This window comes from Haematobia irritans, chromosome 1 (genome assembly GCF_050003625.1).
Source record: "Haematobia irritans isolate KBUSLIRL chromosome 1, ASM5000362v1, whole genome shotgun sequence".
Lineage (NCBI taxonomy): Eukaryota > Metazoa > Arthropoda > Insecta > Diptera > Muscidae > Haematobia > Haematobia irritans.
In genome coordinates, this window is record NC_134397.1 from 274,156,940 (window position 1) to 274,175,514 (window position 18,575).

Sequence of the window (18,575 nt, forward strand, 5' to 3'; positions counted from 1 at the left end):
TGGTATAATTTATTTTTATTTGCAGTTACATGATGTCTGCGTTTGTACATTTGATGGGCACGAAGTAAATATGGAATGATTACTTATTGTTGAAATTGAACCAAACTAGAGTGTGTAAAAATATGTGAAGTTTGCTTGCACGACATTATAAATACAAATAAACAATGAATTAGTTTATAAATAAATAAAAACAAATAAAGTTGATTTTGTGTTTTCTTTTCTCAAGTGGCGTCCTTTTTTCGACGACGAAAAAAAGTTTTTTCATAAAAATCAAAACATTTTAGGTTGTGACCATGTTCTTTTAACTAGAAGAAAAACATTTTTGACGAATAACATAACATTTTAGATCGTGACCATTGTCTTTTAATGGAAACAAAATTCTTTTTATCAATATAATAACATTTTAGATGAGGACAATTGTATTTTTCTTAGAACCATGTTCACTGAGCCAACATGGTTTCAGGTTAAAATGTTACATGGTCGCCGCAAAAATAGCTGCTATCATATTATTTTGCTCTTCGAATATGATTGTGGCAATCATGTTTCTTCTCTGCGTGCGGTGAACCGTCTCCGAAGTGTGGAAAGACTCAAAAGTCCGCTGGCAAAGTAATTGCCTGTTTTTTGGGATGCGCATGGAATAATTTTTATCGATTATCTTGAGAAGGGAAAAACCATCAACAGTGACTATTATATGGCGTTATTGGAGCGTTTGAAGGTCGAAATCGCGGCAAAACGGCCCATGTGAAGAAGAAAAAAGTGTTGTTCCACCAAGACAACGCACCGTGCCACAAGTCATTGAGAACGATGGCAAAAAGTCATGAATTGGGCATCGAATTGCTTCCCCACCCACCGTATTCTCCAGATCTGGCCCAAGCGACTTTTTCTTGTTTTCAGACCTCAAAAGGATGCGCGCAGGGAAAAAATTGGCTGCAATGAAGAGGTGATCGCCGTAACTGAGGCCTATTTTGAGGCAAAACCGAAGGAGTACCACCAAAATGGTATCAAAAAATTGGAAGGTGGTTATAATCGTTGTATCGCTCTTGAAGGGAACTATGTTGAATAATAAAAACGAATTTTGACAAAAAAAAGTGTTTTTCTTTGTTAGACCGGGGACTTATCAGCCAAACTGTTACACTGAAAAAAAGCTTGTCCGGTTCCAAAGATTTTGTACACTAATAATTTTGGTATTCATTCCGAGTCAAATTTGAATTTATTCGTTTTTTTCAGTTTTTTCTTCATGAATGAAATGAAATAAATTGTTGAAAAACATCTTCTATTTTTCAACGCTTTTTTGGTTTGTGGTCAAGATACAAAAACTCCACAAATTTAAAGACTAGTTCATTAATTTAAATTTAACATTTTTTAGAATTGACCCTAGCCTTCTTTCATGTAAAGATAACCATTTTTAAGTTGAATCATTTTTAAGACAAAACGACTTTATCGGCTTTTGGACAAGGAAAACAGTTTATATAAGAGAAATTCACAAATGCTATTATAACCAAAATTCGCGTTCATATTTTAAGAACATATCACTGTTAGAAAAATATGTTTTTCATATGTTCCGATATAAACAAAATGTGTTTCGGGCACGATTTTAAACCACAATATATTTAAGTGCGAACATGTAATTTTCCTAAACTAACACTAAATGTTTGGGACATCTATGTTAATATGTTAGAATATATTATGTTTGGGGCATGAATGTTTCATAAAAATCATATGTGTGAATACAAACATATATAAATTTACAAATTTCAACTAAACATACATATGTTGTGATATTTTATTCAAAGCGACAGAGAGAGTATAGAGAGAAATAGAGATGGAAACCGGGAGAGTTGACGAAAGATGTCAATATAACACAGCAAAAGAGTCAAAAGAGAACAATTTCTGTGAAACCGCTTGTATGTTGTTTCGGAAAACTGTTTTATGATAAGGCCAAAAATTTGATATGTTTAAGTCTAAATATTATTTAATTTGAATAAAGAGAATATACATTCTGAACCAAGAGAATAGACATTTGAAAAACAAACAGCTTATGTTTTCGCCTTGAGAGCAGCATTTTATGTATGTGTGGACATGTGTTTTGTTTATCATTTTGGCATTATTTTTTTCTTGGTTCGTTGAAAGAAATCAGGGGTCTTCATAAAAATAACGAAAGGGCACTATACTCTTTTTAGAGTTGGGACGGTAAAATGAAATAAGGAGGAAATAGTGAAAAATTACACAGTAAAATGTAAAAAAACAAAGTTTAGTTTCTCTTTATTAAAAAGTAGTCCACGAGGAGTTGACGGACACCATCAAATATAAAAGCGGGCATTAAGTTCGACTTTTACAGCTAAAACAATTTAAAAAGTTTATTTTCTTTAAAATGAATTATTAAAGAAAAATAAAAGGAATTTTAGATCGATGGTGTTAAATGCTAGTAAAAAACTGTTCACTCCTAAATAAATTTATGTTTATATTATAAAATTATGTATGTATGTTTATACTCGACTCCACGTTCTTCTTTTGTTAGTTTTTGAATTCCTTCCAAATTTTAAAGTTTTGTACGAAAACAGATTTTTATTACAAGATTGTTATTTTTGCAATAAAAAATAATATTTTATCCAAAAATCATTCAATTTCGTTTATATCAAGCACTGTTACTGACTATAAATCTTTAATAACGCACATTTCGATGTTTCATTTAAAAAAATTAATATAGTATAAATATAAATGTGTAAATTAAAAAAAAAAAAAACAAAACAAAAAAAATGTTCGGTCGGAGCAGGGATTGAACCCACGACCCTTTGCATGCAAGGCAGACATGCTAACCACTGCTCCACGTGGCAAACAAATGTATGTTTCTGTTAAATAATGTTATGTTTGCATGGGCTCGTGGGCGCTGCAAACTATGCTATATAAATGTAACTTAAAACGATAATTATCTACTGGTGACTATAACAGCTACGTAGCCCAGTGGATAGTGTGTTGGCTTACAAACTGTATGGTCCTCGGTTCGATTCTCCGTGCAGGCGAAAGGTAAAATTTAAAAAAAATGTATAAAAGTGAATAATTTCTTCAACATTATTTGTATTACAGAGAAAGGTGCCAATAACTAAAAAATTTCGTGGAAGTGAAAATTACGAGTATGTTAGGGAATGAGCACAATCGTGTTTGGGAAAAATTCTTCCAAGCATATAATATTTTTGGCTCAAAATTCTTCCAAACATATAATATGTTCACATAAAACAAACATATTAATGTTTCGGCAGTATGCAATAATATATGTGCTTCCTGCAAAATATGTTTGGAACATATGTTAAAGAAGCGATTTTTTTTTGAGGGTGATGAAATCTTTGGCCTCACGACAATATGTTTTCAGTGTACAGAGCAATTCATATCTACTATTTTAATTTAGTAATATAGTTTAAAATAATAGCTTAAAAAGGATAAACGAGTCAAATGCTTATATTCCTCATAATTTAGTGACAGTTTATCTAAGGGATCTGTATCTACCATTAGATTTAATGTTTACGATAACTTTTATGAATATAAGGAAAAAACTTTACAACAAGGTGTATTTGATGCCAAAATGCCCGCATAATGGCTGAAATCATTATTAATGTTTCAATTGAGCTTTGAAATATGTGGAAAACCTTATTCTGACAGCAAGGCTTAGTGAAAACGCCGTTTTATCCATATTGCAATAGAAACATGTCGAAAATAAACAAGTAAGGAAAGTCTAAAGTCGGGCGGGGCCGACTATATTATACCCTTCACCACTTTGTAAGTCCACATTTTCGATACCATACGACTTAGCAGTGGCGATTTGATAAGGAAAATGTAGATATTTCGGCCAGTTTTGCCTAAATAGGACAAACATATATATGGAATCTATATCGAAATCTGAACCGATTGAAATCAAATTTCACATGCATAGTTACTATGTTAAATCTACTCCCTGTTCAAAATTTCACGTAAATCGGATAACAACTTTGACCTCTGTGGTCATATGACCGAAAATCGGGCGAAAGATATATATGGGAGTTATATCAAAATCTGAACCGATTTCAACCAAAATAAACACGCATATGCAGAACCTTAATTCTACCTGTGCAAAGTTTCAAGTTCAATTCTACTCCCTCCGCAAAATTTCACGTAAATCAGAGTAGCACTTTTGCCTCTGTGGGCATATTAGTCCAAATCGGGCGAATGATATATATGGGAGCTATATCTAAATCTGAACCGACTTCAACTTAATTTTGCACAATTAACGATACTATAAAACGTACTCCTTGTGCAAAATTTCAAGCAACTCAGGGCAAAACTCTGGCTTTTGAGGCCATATAAATCCAAATCGGACGAAAGATATATATGGGAGTTATATCTAAATCGGAACCGATTTTAACCAAATTAAGCACACTTAACGATGCTATTAAACGTACTTGTTGTGCAAAATTTGAAGCAAATCAGGGTAAAACTCTGGCTTTTGGGGCCATATAAGTCCAAATCGGTCGAAAGATATATATGAGAGCTATATCTAAATCTGAACCGATTTCAACTAAATTTGGCACAATTAACGATACTATTAAATGTACTCCTTGTACAAAATTTTAATCAAATCAGGCCAAAACTCTGGCTTTTAAAGCCATATAAGTCAAAATCGGACGAAAGATATATAGGGGAGCTATATCTAAATCTGAACCGATTTCAACTAAATTTGGCACAATTAACGATACTATTAAACGTACTCGTTGTGCAAAATTTGATGCAAATCAGGGCAAAACTCTCGCTTTTGGGGCCATATAAGTCCAAATCGGACGAAAGATATATATGGGAGCTATATATAAATCTGAACCGATTTAGCTGATATTTGGCAGTTTTTACGGGACTGACAAAACATTCACATGTACAAAATTTGAAGAACGTCGGTTCATAAATACGTGAATTGATAACTATATATGGCAGCTATATCTAAATCTGAACCGATTTTTTCCAAAATCAATAGCGATTATCTTCTACCCGAAGAAAGACGTTATGTCAAATTTGAGGACGATCGGACTTAAACTGCGACCTGTACTTTGTGCACAAAATTACATATACAGACGGACGGACAGACAGACAGACAGACGGACATCGCTAAATCGACTCAGAATTTAATTCTAAGCCGATCGGTAAAAGATGGGTCTATGACAATTATTTCGTGGCGTTACATACAAATGCACAAACTTATTATACCCTGTACCACAGTAGTGGTGAAGGGTATAAAAAGCCAAAAATAGCAAACAGGGTCATGAAAATTCATTTTTTTCCCCGCTAAACGACTTCAAAAAAACCCAAATCTAGAGGGAAAATAGCTAAATTGGCAACGGTGGTCTATATAGAGGTCCGATATAATATGGAGAGATATCAACAATCTTCAGTATATGTAACATAATGAAAATCTGGACCGAAAATAGTGCTCCTATTTTGCATATTTCAAATGCAAATTCCTGCAAATCTTATGAAAATTTCAGGGTGTCAAAAATTTAAAGACATTTTGGCAAGACCAGACTAACCTAACCTGACCTAATCACTCAAGAAGCCAAATCGGATGATGGGTTTATATTTAAATGCTATATCACAAAATTTCCGGTGCGACCTATCTTTGAGCATGAAGTCTACAGACGAACAAATATATCTATATCGTTTTAAAATAAAGGTGGGTATTAAGTTCGAGTTTTTTTCACTAAAAAAGGAATAAAATTATACATATTTGTTGCAGATTTTACTATAAGTTGATGGGGAATAGCCCAAAGCAAGTTTTCACAAAGTTTGTATTCCTTAAAAAGTATTGTTAAAGAAATGTAATCGTGAAAAATGGCGATTTTAGCGGCTAAACTCGAACTTAATACCCACCTTAAAATTAAAAAAATAGGATAATAGAAGAATCTCCATCATTGAATATTGCAGCGCAATTATTTTCAAACCATTCATTGATCGATTGAACATGCCAATGTCATTTAATTTATTAAGCGTTTTTAAATTTTTTCTTGGCTGGAGTCGTATCAATTGTGCTCGACTCCATTTCCCGGGTAATCAATCGACATCCGCATATATAAGTGATATTTGTAAAAAGCTTAAAACAAAAGCAACTGCGGATATAGACGGCGCCACAAGTCCTACAACAAATTATCCCAAGATTTTTGGTTCAGGTGGATATTTAATTAATTCTATGAATTTTAATTGGGCTTATGGCCTTTCCACCTCGAATTTTTTTATAAAATGAAAATAAAAGAAAAAAATAAAGTTATACTACTACAATTTATGATATACTCAAAGGTAGATACAAGGTCGTCAATTGGCTGGGGATGTTGACAAAGACACGTGAGCCGTAATATGGTACGATTGACTATGTTTCGCCAAGACGGTTTTCATTGGGTTGGAAACAAATTCAAATTTTCTCAAAATTCACATTTAATTTTCTTCCTCAATACAAATAACCAATAACAATTGTCTACTTACCATACATAAAATGGCCAGTAAATATTGCAAATTAATTTTAGTATCTCCAACAAGACCTGCTTGGTTAGATCGGCAATATTGTCCAATGATAATTTGAATACCTGCTCTCAAAATAGGATCTTCATGATTGTAGTAATATAAAATGTCATGTAAAAATTGCGTATCATTCACTGGGACTTGGGACCCAGTTTTTAGTTTTCTTAATTCAGATTCCAGTTTTGATTTCCTGAATGTCTTAGTTCTTTTAGGGGGTTTAGGGGGCAACATATCCGGTGGCATATCTTCATCGGCTTTAGTTATTTCTACAAAACCCTTCAGTCTATAATCGGCACCTATTATCTCGGATGTAGATAATTTATCTTTTTTGGTTTTCATTAAAGGCGAATTTTTTGTCATATCTTTATCAGTTTTACTAAATAATACTGGATCTGCACTTCTTGTCATGTTGCAGGTGGTGTTGGGGGTGGTGAAATTAAAATCACTGCTACTCTTACCGAAATGATCATCAATTATTTCCAAAAGAGGACCCTCATTATCATCCATACGAAAAACATCCAATTGTGTAAAGGACGATTTTCGGGTATTCTCAATAAGATCTGATGGGGCCACCGTATTGACCTCCAAATGTTCATAGTCTTGGCCAATATTGGAACTTGAATCACTAGGTATTTGTACAGGACTATGCCGACCTTCAACAAGTGAAGTTATTTCCACATCTTTTTGTGGTAGAGGTTTCTCTGAAGCCATACATTTCAATGAAATTTCCAATATCTCAGAACGTAAACGAACACATTGTGCTATGACGTTTAGACATATACTTTTAATGGAAACCCTAACGGTGCTATCATCATAGAGACCCCCACTGCCACCAGTCAATAGAAAACGGGCTGCTATCAAACGTGCCGTATAAGAGAGTAAAGTTTGTTCATACATTGAGCCTATATCAACAGGTAGTGATGGAATTTCAATATTTCCTCCAGTTGTAGATGGTGAACTAAGAAAAGGATTCTCTGAAAACATCAAATACAATTGAAATTAGTATTGGTTTTATAGAAAAAAAAGTATGTGCATATATTACTTTTTGGTGTCTCTTTGGGTGTACCACTTTGGATTTGTTTAATATCGCTGGTACTTTGTATATCCATTGAATCCAAAGAACGTATTTCTCCCATAATAGCGGTAGATGGTGTAGGAAATGTTTTACTTGATTCCGGTGAAGAATCCTCCATAAATTCAACATCAATCGGACGCTTTGCTGAGCTGATATTCGATGCCAGTGACAATGAATCTGTAGTAGTTGAGGGAGTGCTAACAACATTTTTTGGAGTCGTTGAAGATGAACCCGGACGAAATAGTTTACTAACCGATTCCGATGCTGTAAGAAGTAAAAGAATTTAAAGAATTTTTATTGTAGAAGCTTTAAGTAGTCTAATAGGCTCGGCTCGTCTATTTTGATTTATGAAATATATACAGAGATAGCTTATAATCTGGCAATTATAGAGACAACGACTGCAGATAATTTACTGCCCTTTATCCGACTTTTGACTGTAACATAAATTTTTTCATGTCTACAATTTATAATTAGGCGATAATAAATATTTCTAACATGTTATTAAGTTGTCTGCTTTAAATGAATTTATATATATTTATTTAAATGAATTTATTTTATCCTATTTCAACCATTCTTTGAATGCAATTTAATTTTCTATTATAAAGAATTCATTTACGAATCTTGTATTAACCTATTAACACAACAATATATAGGCTACTGAGAAATACTTTAAGGAAAATATGTTGTTTCGTTCAACACGATGGCCGGAAGAAAAACACGAAATGCATTTCCTTTCTAGTTTATAAAGGACAACACAACAGGAACATGGAACATTTTAACATTGACGATGGTCATCTTTAAAATTAAGGACAATTATATCTCAACATGCAACATCCGTTTGGCAATAAAAGGTTTCTTAAAAACGGAAAGTTAAAACATTCAATGTTTGGCCACTTGCTCTTAGTAATTCCCGCAATATAAGAGGGTATTCGGAAAATGGAATATACATGTTACATAAATACAGTAGTGTTAGTGAATTGTATTATTCCCACAATTCGAGTCCTTCTTCGTTGATTTTGTTATATTGTCGTTGTAATATAAAATAATAAAAATAAATAAAAAAATTACTAAATTTGGAATTGAGTTAAGAATAGTTTGGGTTGCATTGCACACAGAACTTTTTTTTCACGAAATTAATTATTCCAATTAATTTTAATTTTTTTATCAATTAAATATAAAAAGTTTATTTTACTACTTAACCCTTTCACTACTGATGTCCACTTAGGAGGACATTTGATAACAACACCAAAGTCTATTTCCCCATTTAGTTTCCATTTATTTCTCGATGTCTTTTTAAAGTAAAGGCTTTACTCTAAATAAACTATAAATATTTTTAATATTCCTGAGCAGTAAAATGCATTTTTATAACCTTCTTTAACAATAAACGAAAAATACGAAATTTTGGAGCTATTTTTCTACTGTATGTCTCTAGTAAATGGACATTCATACAAAAACTATAGCTGATATTTTTTGGGTTCCTTTTTGTATTTTTCTCACTCTTCGGAAGATATTATAGGCCACTTTGTTTCTGACAATATAAAAAATTGTACAGTATAATTTTTTTTTTAAATCATTTATATCATATTTTTTATTTTTTATTTACGAATGTCTTTTATAAAAATTACTAAGAATATGCTAATTTCGATCAGAGCCGAGTATTGAAATATACAAAGACAAATTTTGTGTCAAAAAATAGGCATGCTATTGTCAGTTCAATTTCACATAACCCATTTTAATAGGGGTATTTATAAATATAAATCGGCGTGGTTGGTACTTTGCATGCACACACGTTGTAGCTAAATCCTATGTTTGCCGCAAGCATTTTCACAGTTTCATAAATTTGAAAACGCGTTGCATTCCGACGCTTTTCATATGCCGCAAATTATGCAAATTGCTTTTGAGCATTTTTTATTTTTTAATCGTAATTTTGTGACTAAAAATAAAAAAAACCTCGAATGAAACTCTTAAAAAGAGAGTTTTATTCATCCGTCATAAATAAAACTCTTTTTACACAGAAAGAAGAGTTTTCCTTTCTGAGGAACGAAATTTTAGACAAGCAAAGTTTTCTTTTGACGCAAAAAATGTTCTTTCAAATGAAAAATATCAGAGATAATCGTTGAATCGCTTTTCACAAATTCGAGTTTATTTACTCTAATAGAAAATACTTTATAAGGGGAATTTCGTTTGTCTAAAATTTCGTTCCGGAGAAAAGTATTTTTTTCATTGGGTTTCTTCAGAAAATAAAACTTTTTATATGATACTGCTTGCAGTCTTATATTTGGATCCGCGTCTTCAATGCATAATTATTTTTCTCTTTGCAGATGGAAAGAACATGCTATGCTCTTAAATTGGTACTGAGAGACCTGCGTTCAAATCTTTCCGTTGAAAATTTGGAAAAAAATTATGTTCGTTAAATTAAACAAATAAACTTTATATGAGATAGACTCGGTAAAACAAGAAACTGTAAAAAAAGAAAAATATGAATATGAGTTTTAATTAAGACAGGAAAAACTAAAACTCCTGAAAAAGAGTTTTATTTTTCGAAGAAAAAAATAAAACTCCTAGGAAGAGTTTTATTTTCTGAAGGAAAAAATAAAACTCCTAAAAAGAATTTTATTTATGACCATTTATTTTTACGTTTAAAAATAACCCTTAAGTTTGCAGTTAGGAGCATTTTTTTAATATCACCATAGGTTCTGAAAGAGCTTTCCGAGATGAATCTATGGTATATGACAGTTTAGGCCTCCGTTGGCTCTAACATGAAGAGTTTTTGAGTTAAATTTTTCTGAATAACTTTTACATTCCTTGACATTTTCGACGTTTACAACTTTTTTACAGCAGAAAACCCAAAAAGTTTATACTCGGACCATCTCTGGAGTTAGGTCCTCTAAATTACAACATTTGTTCTTATATTTTGGTGATATTTTTTTGTGTACTTATACAGGAAAAATTCGCCGAAATTCCTCTAATTGAAATTTTAATTGAATTTAAACATTTTCAATCAAACATTTAATTTATTAAACTAATTACTTAATTAAAGTAATAATCAATCACAAAAATTAATTGTATCAATTTTTTAATTATATCAATTGATTTTTTCATTGTCCTTGTTGATTGATACTAGCACTGAAGAGATTTCAGTTAAAAATTAATTGGAACAATTAAAAATTAAAAAAACAAGTATATACGGCCGTAAGTTCGGCCAGGCCGAAGCTTATGTACCCTCCTTCATGGATTGCGTAGAAACTTCATCTAAACACTGCCATCCACAATCGAATTACGTAAGTTGCGGTAACGCTTGCCGATGGCAAGGTATCTTAAAACCTCCTAACACCATCTTCTAAATAGTATGTAAGTCCATACGTGGTATATATTAAATCAAAAAAGATCGATCCAATACGTTATAATTCAGTTTGACACAGTAGAAATAAAATTTTCACAAAATTTTCTATAGAAATAAACTTTTGACAAAATTTTCTATAGAAATAAAATCTTGGTAGATTATTTTTGGCTCGAGTGGCAACCATGATTATGAACCGAATAAAATTTGAACAAAATTTTCTATAGAAATAAAATTTTGACAAAATTTTCTATAGAAATAAAATTTTGACAATGATGAAAATTTTATTATGAACCGAATAAAATTTTAACAAAATTTTCTATAGAAATAAAATTTTGACAAAATTTTCTATAGAAATAAAATATTGACAAAATTTTCTATAGAAATAAAATTTTGGTAGATTATTTTTGGCTCTAGTGGCAACCATGATTATGAACCGATATGGACCAATTTTTGTGTGATTGGACCAATTTTGGTATGGTTGTTAGCGACCAAATACTAACACCACGTGCCTAATTTGAACCGGATCGGATGAATTTTGCTCCTCCAAGAGGCTCCGGAGGTCAAATCTGGAGAATGTTTTATATGGGGGCTATATATAATTATGGACCGATATGGACCAATTCTGGCACGGTTGTTAAAGATCATATACTAACACCATGTTCCAAATTACAACCGGATTGGATGAAATTTGCTTTTCTTGGAGACTTCGCAAGCCAAATATGGGGATCGGTTTATATGGGGGCTATATATAATTATGAACCGATGTGGACCAATTTTTGCATGGTTGTTAGAGACCATATACCAATATCATGTACCAAATTTCAGGCGGATCGGATGAAATTTGCTTCTCTTTGAGGCTCCGCAACCCAAATCTGGGGATCGGTTTATATGGGCGCCATATATAATTATGGACCGATGTGGACCAATTTTTGCACGGTTGTTAGAGACCATATACCAATACCATGTACCAAATTTCAGCCCGATCGGATGCAATTTGCTCCTCTTTGAGGCTTCGCAAGCCAAATCTGGAGATCGGTTTATATGGGGGCTATATATAATTATGGACCGATGTGGACCAATTTTTGCATGATTGTTAGAGACCATATACCAACACCATGTACCAAATTTCAGCCCGATCGGATGAAATATGCTTCTCTTAGAGACTCCACAAGCCAAATCTGGGGATCGGTTTATATGGGGGCTATATATAATTAAGGACCGATATGGACCAATTTTTGCATGGTTGTTAAAGACCATATGCCAACGTCATCTACCAAATTTCAGCCGGATCGGATGAAATTTTCTTCTCTTTGAGGCTCCGCAAGCCAAATCTGGGGATCGGTTTATATGGGGGCTATATATAATTATGGACCGATGTGAACCAATTTTTGCATGGTTGTTAAAGACCATATGCCAACGTCATCTACCAAATTTCAGCCGGATCGGATGAAATTTTCTTCTCTTTGAGGCTCCGCAAGCCAAATCTGGGGATCGGTTTATATGGGGGCTATATATAATTATGGACCGATGTGAACCAATATTTGCATGGTTGTTAGAGACCATATACCAACACCATGTACCAAATTTCAGCCGGATCGGATGAAATTTGCTTCTCTTTTAGGCTCCGCAAGCCAAATCTGGGGATCGGTTTATATGGGGGCTATATATAATTATGGACCGATGTGGACCAATTTTTGCATGGTTGTTAGAGACCATATACCAACACCATGTACCAAATTTCAGCCGGATCGGATGAAATATGCTTCTGTTAGAGGCTCCACAAGGGTCCCATTATATGGGGGCTATACGTAAAAGTGGACCGATATGGCCTATTTTCAATACCATCCGACCTACATCGATAACAACTACTTGTGCCAAGTTTCAAGTCGATAGCTTGTTTCGTTCGGAAGTTAGCGTGATTTCAACAGACGGACGGACGGACATGCTTAGATCGACTCAGAATTTCACCACGACCCAGAATATATATACTTTATGGGGTCTTAGAGCAATATTTCGATGTGTTACAAACGGAATGACAAAGTTAATATACCCCCATCCTATGATGGAGGGTATAAAAATAATTGAAAGAAGACAAGAAATATTTGTTTTCTACATAGTCATCACTCCACACTATTAACAGTTGTATGAACACATTTGCAATAAATTTAGTGCAAAATGTATAAACACGAGACAACGATAACGTTTAAGGAAGATACTAATTGCGTACAATGAAACATATGATAAAGTTAAAAGACACAAAACGGAATTAAATGTTAGCTATGTTTAGGTTCTAACTCTTCTCTTATTTCATACGATTGAATTAAATTCAGTCATTTAATAGGGGGTACTGAATTGTCTCAACGAAGCTGTATGAGTACGAACGAAGTAAACGGCGAATAACAATAGCCTTATACCCTCCTTCATTGGATGAAATATTGATCTCAGACTAGAGGTGTGCACGTGACACGAAATTGTCGTGACTCACGAAAATTTTCGTGATTCGTGCGTGAGTCGTGAGTCACGCTCATGACAACGGCGTGAGTGTGCGTGAGCGTGATTAACAAACCAAAATGCCGTGCGTGAGCGTGAGTCACGAAAATAATATCTTCGTGAGCGTGCGTGAGTAACGAATTACACTCACGAAAATATTCCTGCTCACCAACATAAAACGCTTAAGAGTTAAATTCAATTACAATTTTAGTGACACCTGAGATGTTAAGAGTTTAATAACACTCTCGATTTTAATAGTGCTCATGTTTTCAGACACTTCGGTAAGGTAAATTAATCATAAAATTATTCGTGAGTCACGATATTTTTCGTGAGTCACGGTATTTTTCATGAGTCACGACGTTTTCGTGCGTGAGTGTGAGTGAGTACAAATTTTCTTTTCGTGAGTGTGCGTGAGCGTGAGTCCTACCAAAAAATATCGTGCGTGAGTGTGCGTGAGTATGATTTTTCAGTCGTGAGTGTGCGTGAGCGTGAGTAAACTATTACTCACGTGCACACCTCTATCTCAGACCCCATAAGTTGATGTTGTTGTAGCAGATTGGAGAAGCTGATGTATAATCCTTAAGTTAATGTTGTTAGTGGGCGTTCTATTTATAGCTTCTTTGTTGGTGTTAGTGAGGCGTTACATTTCCTCTTTTTTAGTCGTAGGTATAGTGGCAGACCGATATTTCAGGCTCACTTAGACTATTCAGACCATTGCGATACCACAGTGGTGAACTTCTCTCATATCACTGAGTGCTGCCCGATTACATGTTAAGCTAAATGAGTCCGAACGGTATTCCACATTGCCTGTCTCCAGCATTACTGACGTGGGATAATCCGCCGCTGAAAAACTTTTGGGTGTTCGGTCGAAACTGTGTTTGAACCCACGACTCTGTGAATGCAAGGCGGGCATTCTAACCATTGCACACGGTGGCTCCCTTTTTTCATACCCACCATCATAGAATGGTGATGGGGGTATAATAAGTTTGTCATTCCGTTTGTAGCACATCGAAATATCGATTTCCGACTATATAAATTATATATATTTATGATCAGGGAGAAATTCTAAGACGATATAAGCATGTCCGTCTGTCTATTGTAATCAATAATGGCGCTATCGTCCTGAAATTTGCCACAGATTCGTGTGTTGTTTGCAGGCAGGTCAAGTTCGAAAATGGGCTATATCGGTCCAGGTTTTCATATAGTCCCCATATAAACCGACCTCCCGATTTGGGGTCTTAGGCTTTTAAAACACGTAGTTTTTATCCAATTTGTCTGAAATTGGAAATCTCAAGGTGTTTTAGGACCATCAAAGAGTATGCCGAAAATGGTATCTATCGGTCCATGTTTTGTTATAGCCCCCATATAGACCGATTTCCGGATTTTGCTTCTTGGGCGTCTAGAAACTGTATTATTTATCCGATTTGCCTGAAACTGAAAGTCTAGAGGTATTTTAGGACCAACAATTGGTGTATCGAAAATGGGGTTTTGGTATAGGGCCCATATGGACCAATCTCCAGATTTTCTTTCTTGGGTTTCTAGAAACTGTATTTACTATCCGATTTTACTTCTTGGTCGTCTGGAAACTGTATTTACAACCCGACTCGCCTGAAATCTAGGGACCATAAAGAGGTATGTCGAAAATGGCCCGTATCGGTCCATGTTTTCGTACAGTCCCCATATAGACCAATCTCCAGATTTTCTTTCTTGGGTTTCTAGAAACTGCATTTGCTATCCGATTTGCCTGAAATTTGAAATCTAGAGGTATTTTATCACCAGATATGGGAGGCAGAAAATAGGATGTATCGGTCGATGTTTTGGTATAGTCCCCATATAGACCGATCTCCCGATTTTACTTCTATGGCGTCTAGATATTTATTTTCTATCCGATTTGCTTGAAATTGAAAATCTAAAAGGTATTTTAAGACCACAAATAGGTGTGTCGAAAATGGGGAGTATCGGTCCAGGTTTTGATATAGCTCCCATATAAACCGATCACCCGATTTGGGGTCTTGAGCTTCTAGAAACCGTAGTTTTTAATCGATTATCCCAAAATTGGAAATCTAGATGTATTTTAGGGCCACAAATAGGTGTGCAGAAAATGGGGTGTATCGGTCCATGTTTCTGTGTAGCCCCCATATAGGCCGATCTTCCAAATTTACTTCTTGGGCTTCTAGAATCCGTAGTTTTTATCCAATTTGCCAGAAATTAGAAATCTAGAGGTACTTTAGGACCATAAAGAGATGTGTCGAAAATGGTCCGTATCGGTCCAAGTTTTGGTATAGCCCCCTTATAGACTGATCGCCCGATTTTACTTCTTGGGCTTCTAGAATTCTTAGTTTTTTCCCAATTTGTCTAAAATTGGAATTCTAGAGGTATTTGAGGAACATTAAGAGGTGTGTCGAAAATGGTCCGTATCGGTCTAAATTTTGGTATAGCCCCCTTATAGACTGATCGCCCGATTTTACTTCTTGGGTTTCTAGAATTCTTAGTTTTTTTCCAATTTGTCTATTTTGAGTATTGGTCCATGTTTTGGTATAGCCCCCATATAGACCTACCTCACGGATTTATTCTTGGGCTGCTAGAGTCTGTAGTTTTTATCCACTTTGCCTGAAAATGTAAATATACTAGTATTTTAGACCCTCAAAATTGTGTATCGAATTTATTTCTACATATTAAGACATTGATCGATCGGGGTATATCAGGAGCACTGATCATGAAAATTGCTTGAAACCAAAAGTAAAATTTCCATATTTTACTCCCCGTTATCATTTAAATTATGGCGGTAAAAATCTACAGATTTAAGATTTCAAATCAATGTTTTTTTCATCATTTAACGATATGTTTATGATTTCTCTAAAATTCAAACAAAATTGGTTCTTATAAATCCAGAATCTGATCTAGTCTTTATAGGTAGAATCTTTAAATTTATCTTCGGGAAGTGTACTGGTTGAATTGATCTGCTTGGGAGAATATCTGTCAAGATACCCGCACCGACGAAGAGTTTTTAAAGGAAACTATTATATTTGATTTATGGTGGTGGGTATTTAAGATTCGGCCGGGCCGAACTTACTACTGTATATACTTGTTAATTATAAAATGGAAGTGCGATTGGTTGTAAATGTATCAGCAGAAACTAGCACTTTCACTATGCTACCGAAGATCACCAGAATATATTCGTGGTCGATTCCCAAATTTGTTCGATATATTGTTTTTCATATTTATATTTACTGCATAATTTATTTATAAGAGCTTTTTATTTTTATTGGAGGAGTAATGCTGTTGCTCTCATTCTTGTAACGTTTTAGAGTCTTATAGGCTTGGTTCCACACATGATGAAATAAAAAAATTGCCATCGGCAACTGTTACCAGAACCCAAGCAGTGCGACTGTGGATGATAGTTTTTAGTAGAACCTTCCAAGCAAACAATAATGAAGATTACATAAGATTCGGCATGGCCGATCTTTTAGTCAAATATTTTGTTTTCAAAAATGGATATCTAAATAACTAACTGATCATTATCAATGTCAGCGTTTACCATATATAAACACTTTGAGTGGATTCCAAGTAACTCTTAATTTCAAGTCAATATACAAAATCATGACAAAACAAAAGATTTAGTCCCCAGAAACATGTTTCGATAGTACACGTACATGCTATTTGACAAAATTACACTGTTTATTTACCTGCATTAATGTTATGAAAGAATGTGGTAAACGCATCATTGCCTGATTTTGCAGGTGGTGCTGGAATACTACCTCCTTCCGTTGTCGCTGTGCTATGCAAATCATCACTGCTTGTACTCGAGTGTATACCTTGAACAACCAAACCTCGGGAGATGTCAGCTTTAAAATCAATACTGTTCACGGATTCATTGTCTGTGTTGCACAATTGAGTTGACTTTTCATCATCTGACGAAAAGTTGACAAGGAATTTTTGTGTATCATCCCCATTCCCAGCATCAGTCTTCATCTTCAGTGGAGATGTAAGAGCACCAATACCAGAACCACCACCAACATGACCGGAAATAGTTTCGTTGATTACACTTGAAGAGGTTTTTGCGGTGAAATCATTGTTTCCTAACAATGCGGCATGTGTTGTGGGCACAGAGTCGTCATTCATTTCAGACAATTTTGTGAAATCCTCATCATCATCGTCGTCGTCATCATCATCATCATCGCCGTCTATGTTCTTGTTGACTGATTGTGGCACATCTTCATCAACATAATCAATGTCGACACATTCACTTATACTGCGTGCCGTATGCCTTTTCACTTGCTGTTGCAATGTTGATGGGCCAGATCCTGCCGTGTTTAGATGTTTCTGTTGCCCATATTGTGGTTGCAATACGATAATATCACTCGAGGTTTGCGTTGCATTGACGTCTAATCAATAGACGAAACGTATGTAGGTGTAGGTTATGTCAAATAGAAAAGAAGACAAAAAACGAAATAGTTCCCAGTCACAAAAATTTAATTGAATGATAACACCCAGGAGATTGTATTTTAGCAAGAATATATGCGTGATGTGAATGGAATTCTTCAAAGTACAATACCAAAAATTTGAGAAAATCTACAAATTATTTATGAAAGCTACTGTCATGCATTTGTATTTGTGTTTATTTAAGTGTGCGTGTGCGGAAGTGTTAATATTTAAGGAATATGCTGTGAGAGTAATCTGTATTCTCCTTGTTAGTAAATTTGCAAGCTAAACACAATTATTTGATTCTAACTACAAATTAAAAGCACCGAAAATAAATTTTAACTATATATTTTATTAGTATGAAACATCATTTGAAATCATATATTGTGTGTACACACTCAATGATGTCCACTTTGCGTGGTTCTCAAGATCTACTAATCATTTTCTATAACACAAATTTCCTATATTAAATACAACTCGATACGCTAATAGGATGACAAGATCGATTGTACAAATACTCATGAAAACGTGTTGAAGATTTTTATCTGAATTTTCGGCCTCCTATTAGGAGAAAATTATCTCGGCTCAGACCGCAAAGTCTTGCTTAAACAGAAAAAAATATCACCTAGGAACATTATGTGAATTAAGTCAATGATTGACATTTTTAAAATTTTTAATTGAAAAACTTTTTAAACTCGGAAGACTAGCCCCCATTTTCAT

The 18,575-nt window shown here is 34.2% G+C and overlaps 1 protein-coding gene across 2 annotated transcripts in view; it reads right to left on the reverse strand.

Moving 5' to 3' along the window:
• htt (huntingtin) overlaps positions 1 to 18,575 on the reverse strand; it is a 152,649-nt gene that overhangs the window by 121,831 nt on the left and 12,243 nt on the right. Inside the window, exons 6-8 of one of the 2 annotated variants that reach the window (XM_075294652.1) lie at positions 17,120 to 17,818; positions 7,568 to 7,864; positions 6,490 to 7,499 (exon numbers count right to left, since the gene is read on the reverse strand). In XM_075294652.1, coding sequence (XP_075150767.1) covers positions 6,490 to 7,499; positions 7,568 to 7,864; positions 17,120 to 17,818 — 2,006 coding nt within the window. The remainder of the gene's footprint in view (positions 1 to 6,489; positions 7,500 to 7,567; positions 7,865 to 17,119; positions 17,819 to 18,575) is intronic. The other variant, XM_075294654.1, reaches the window with a different exon arrangement.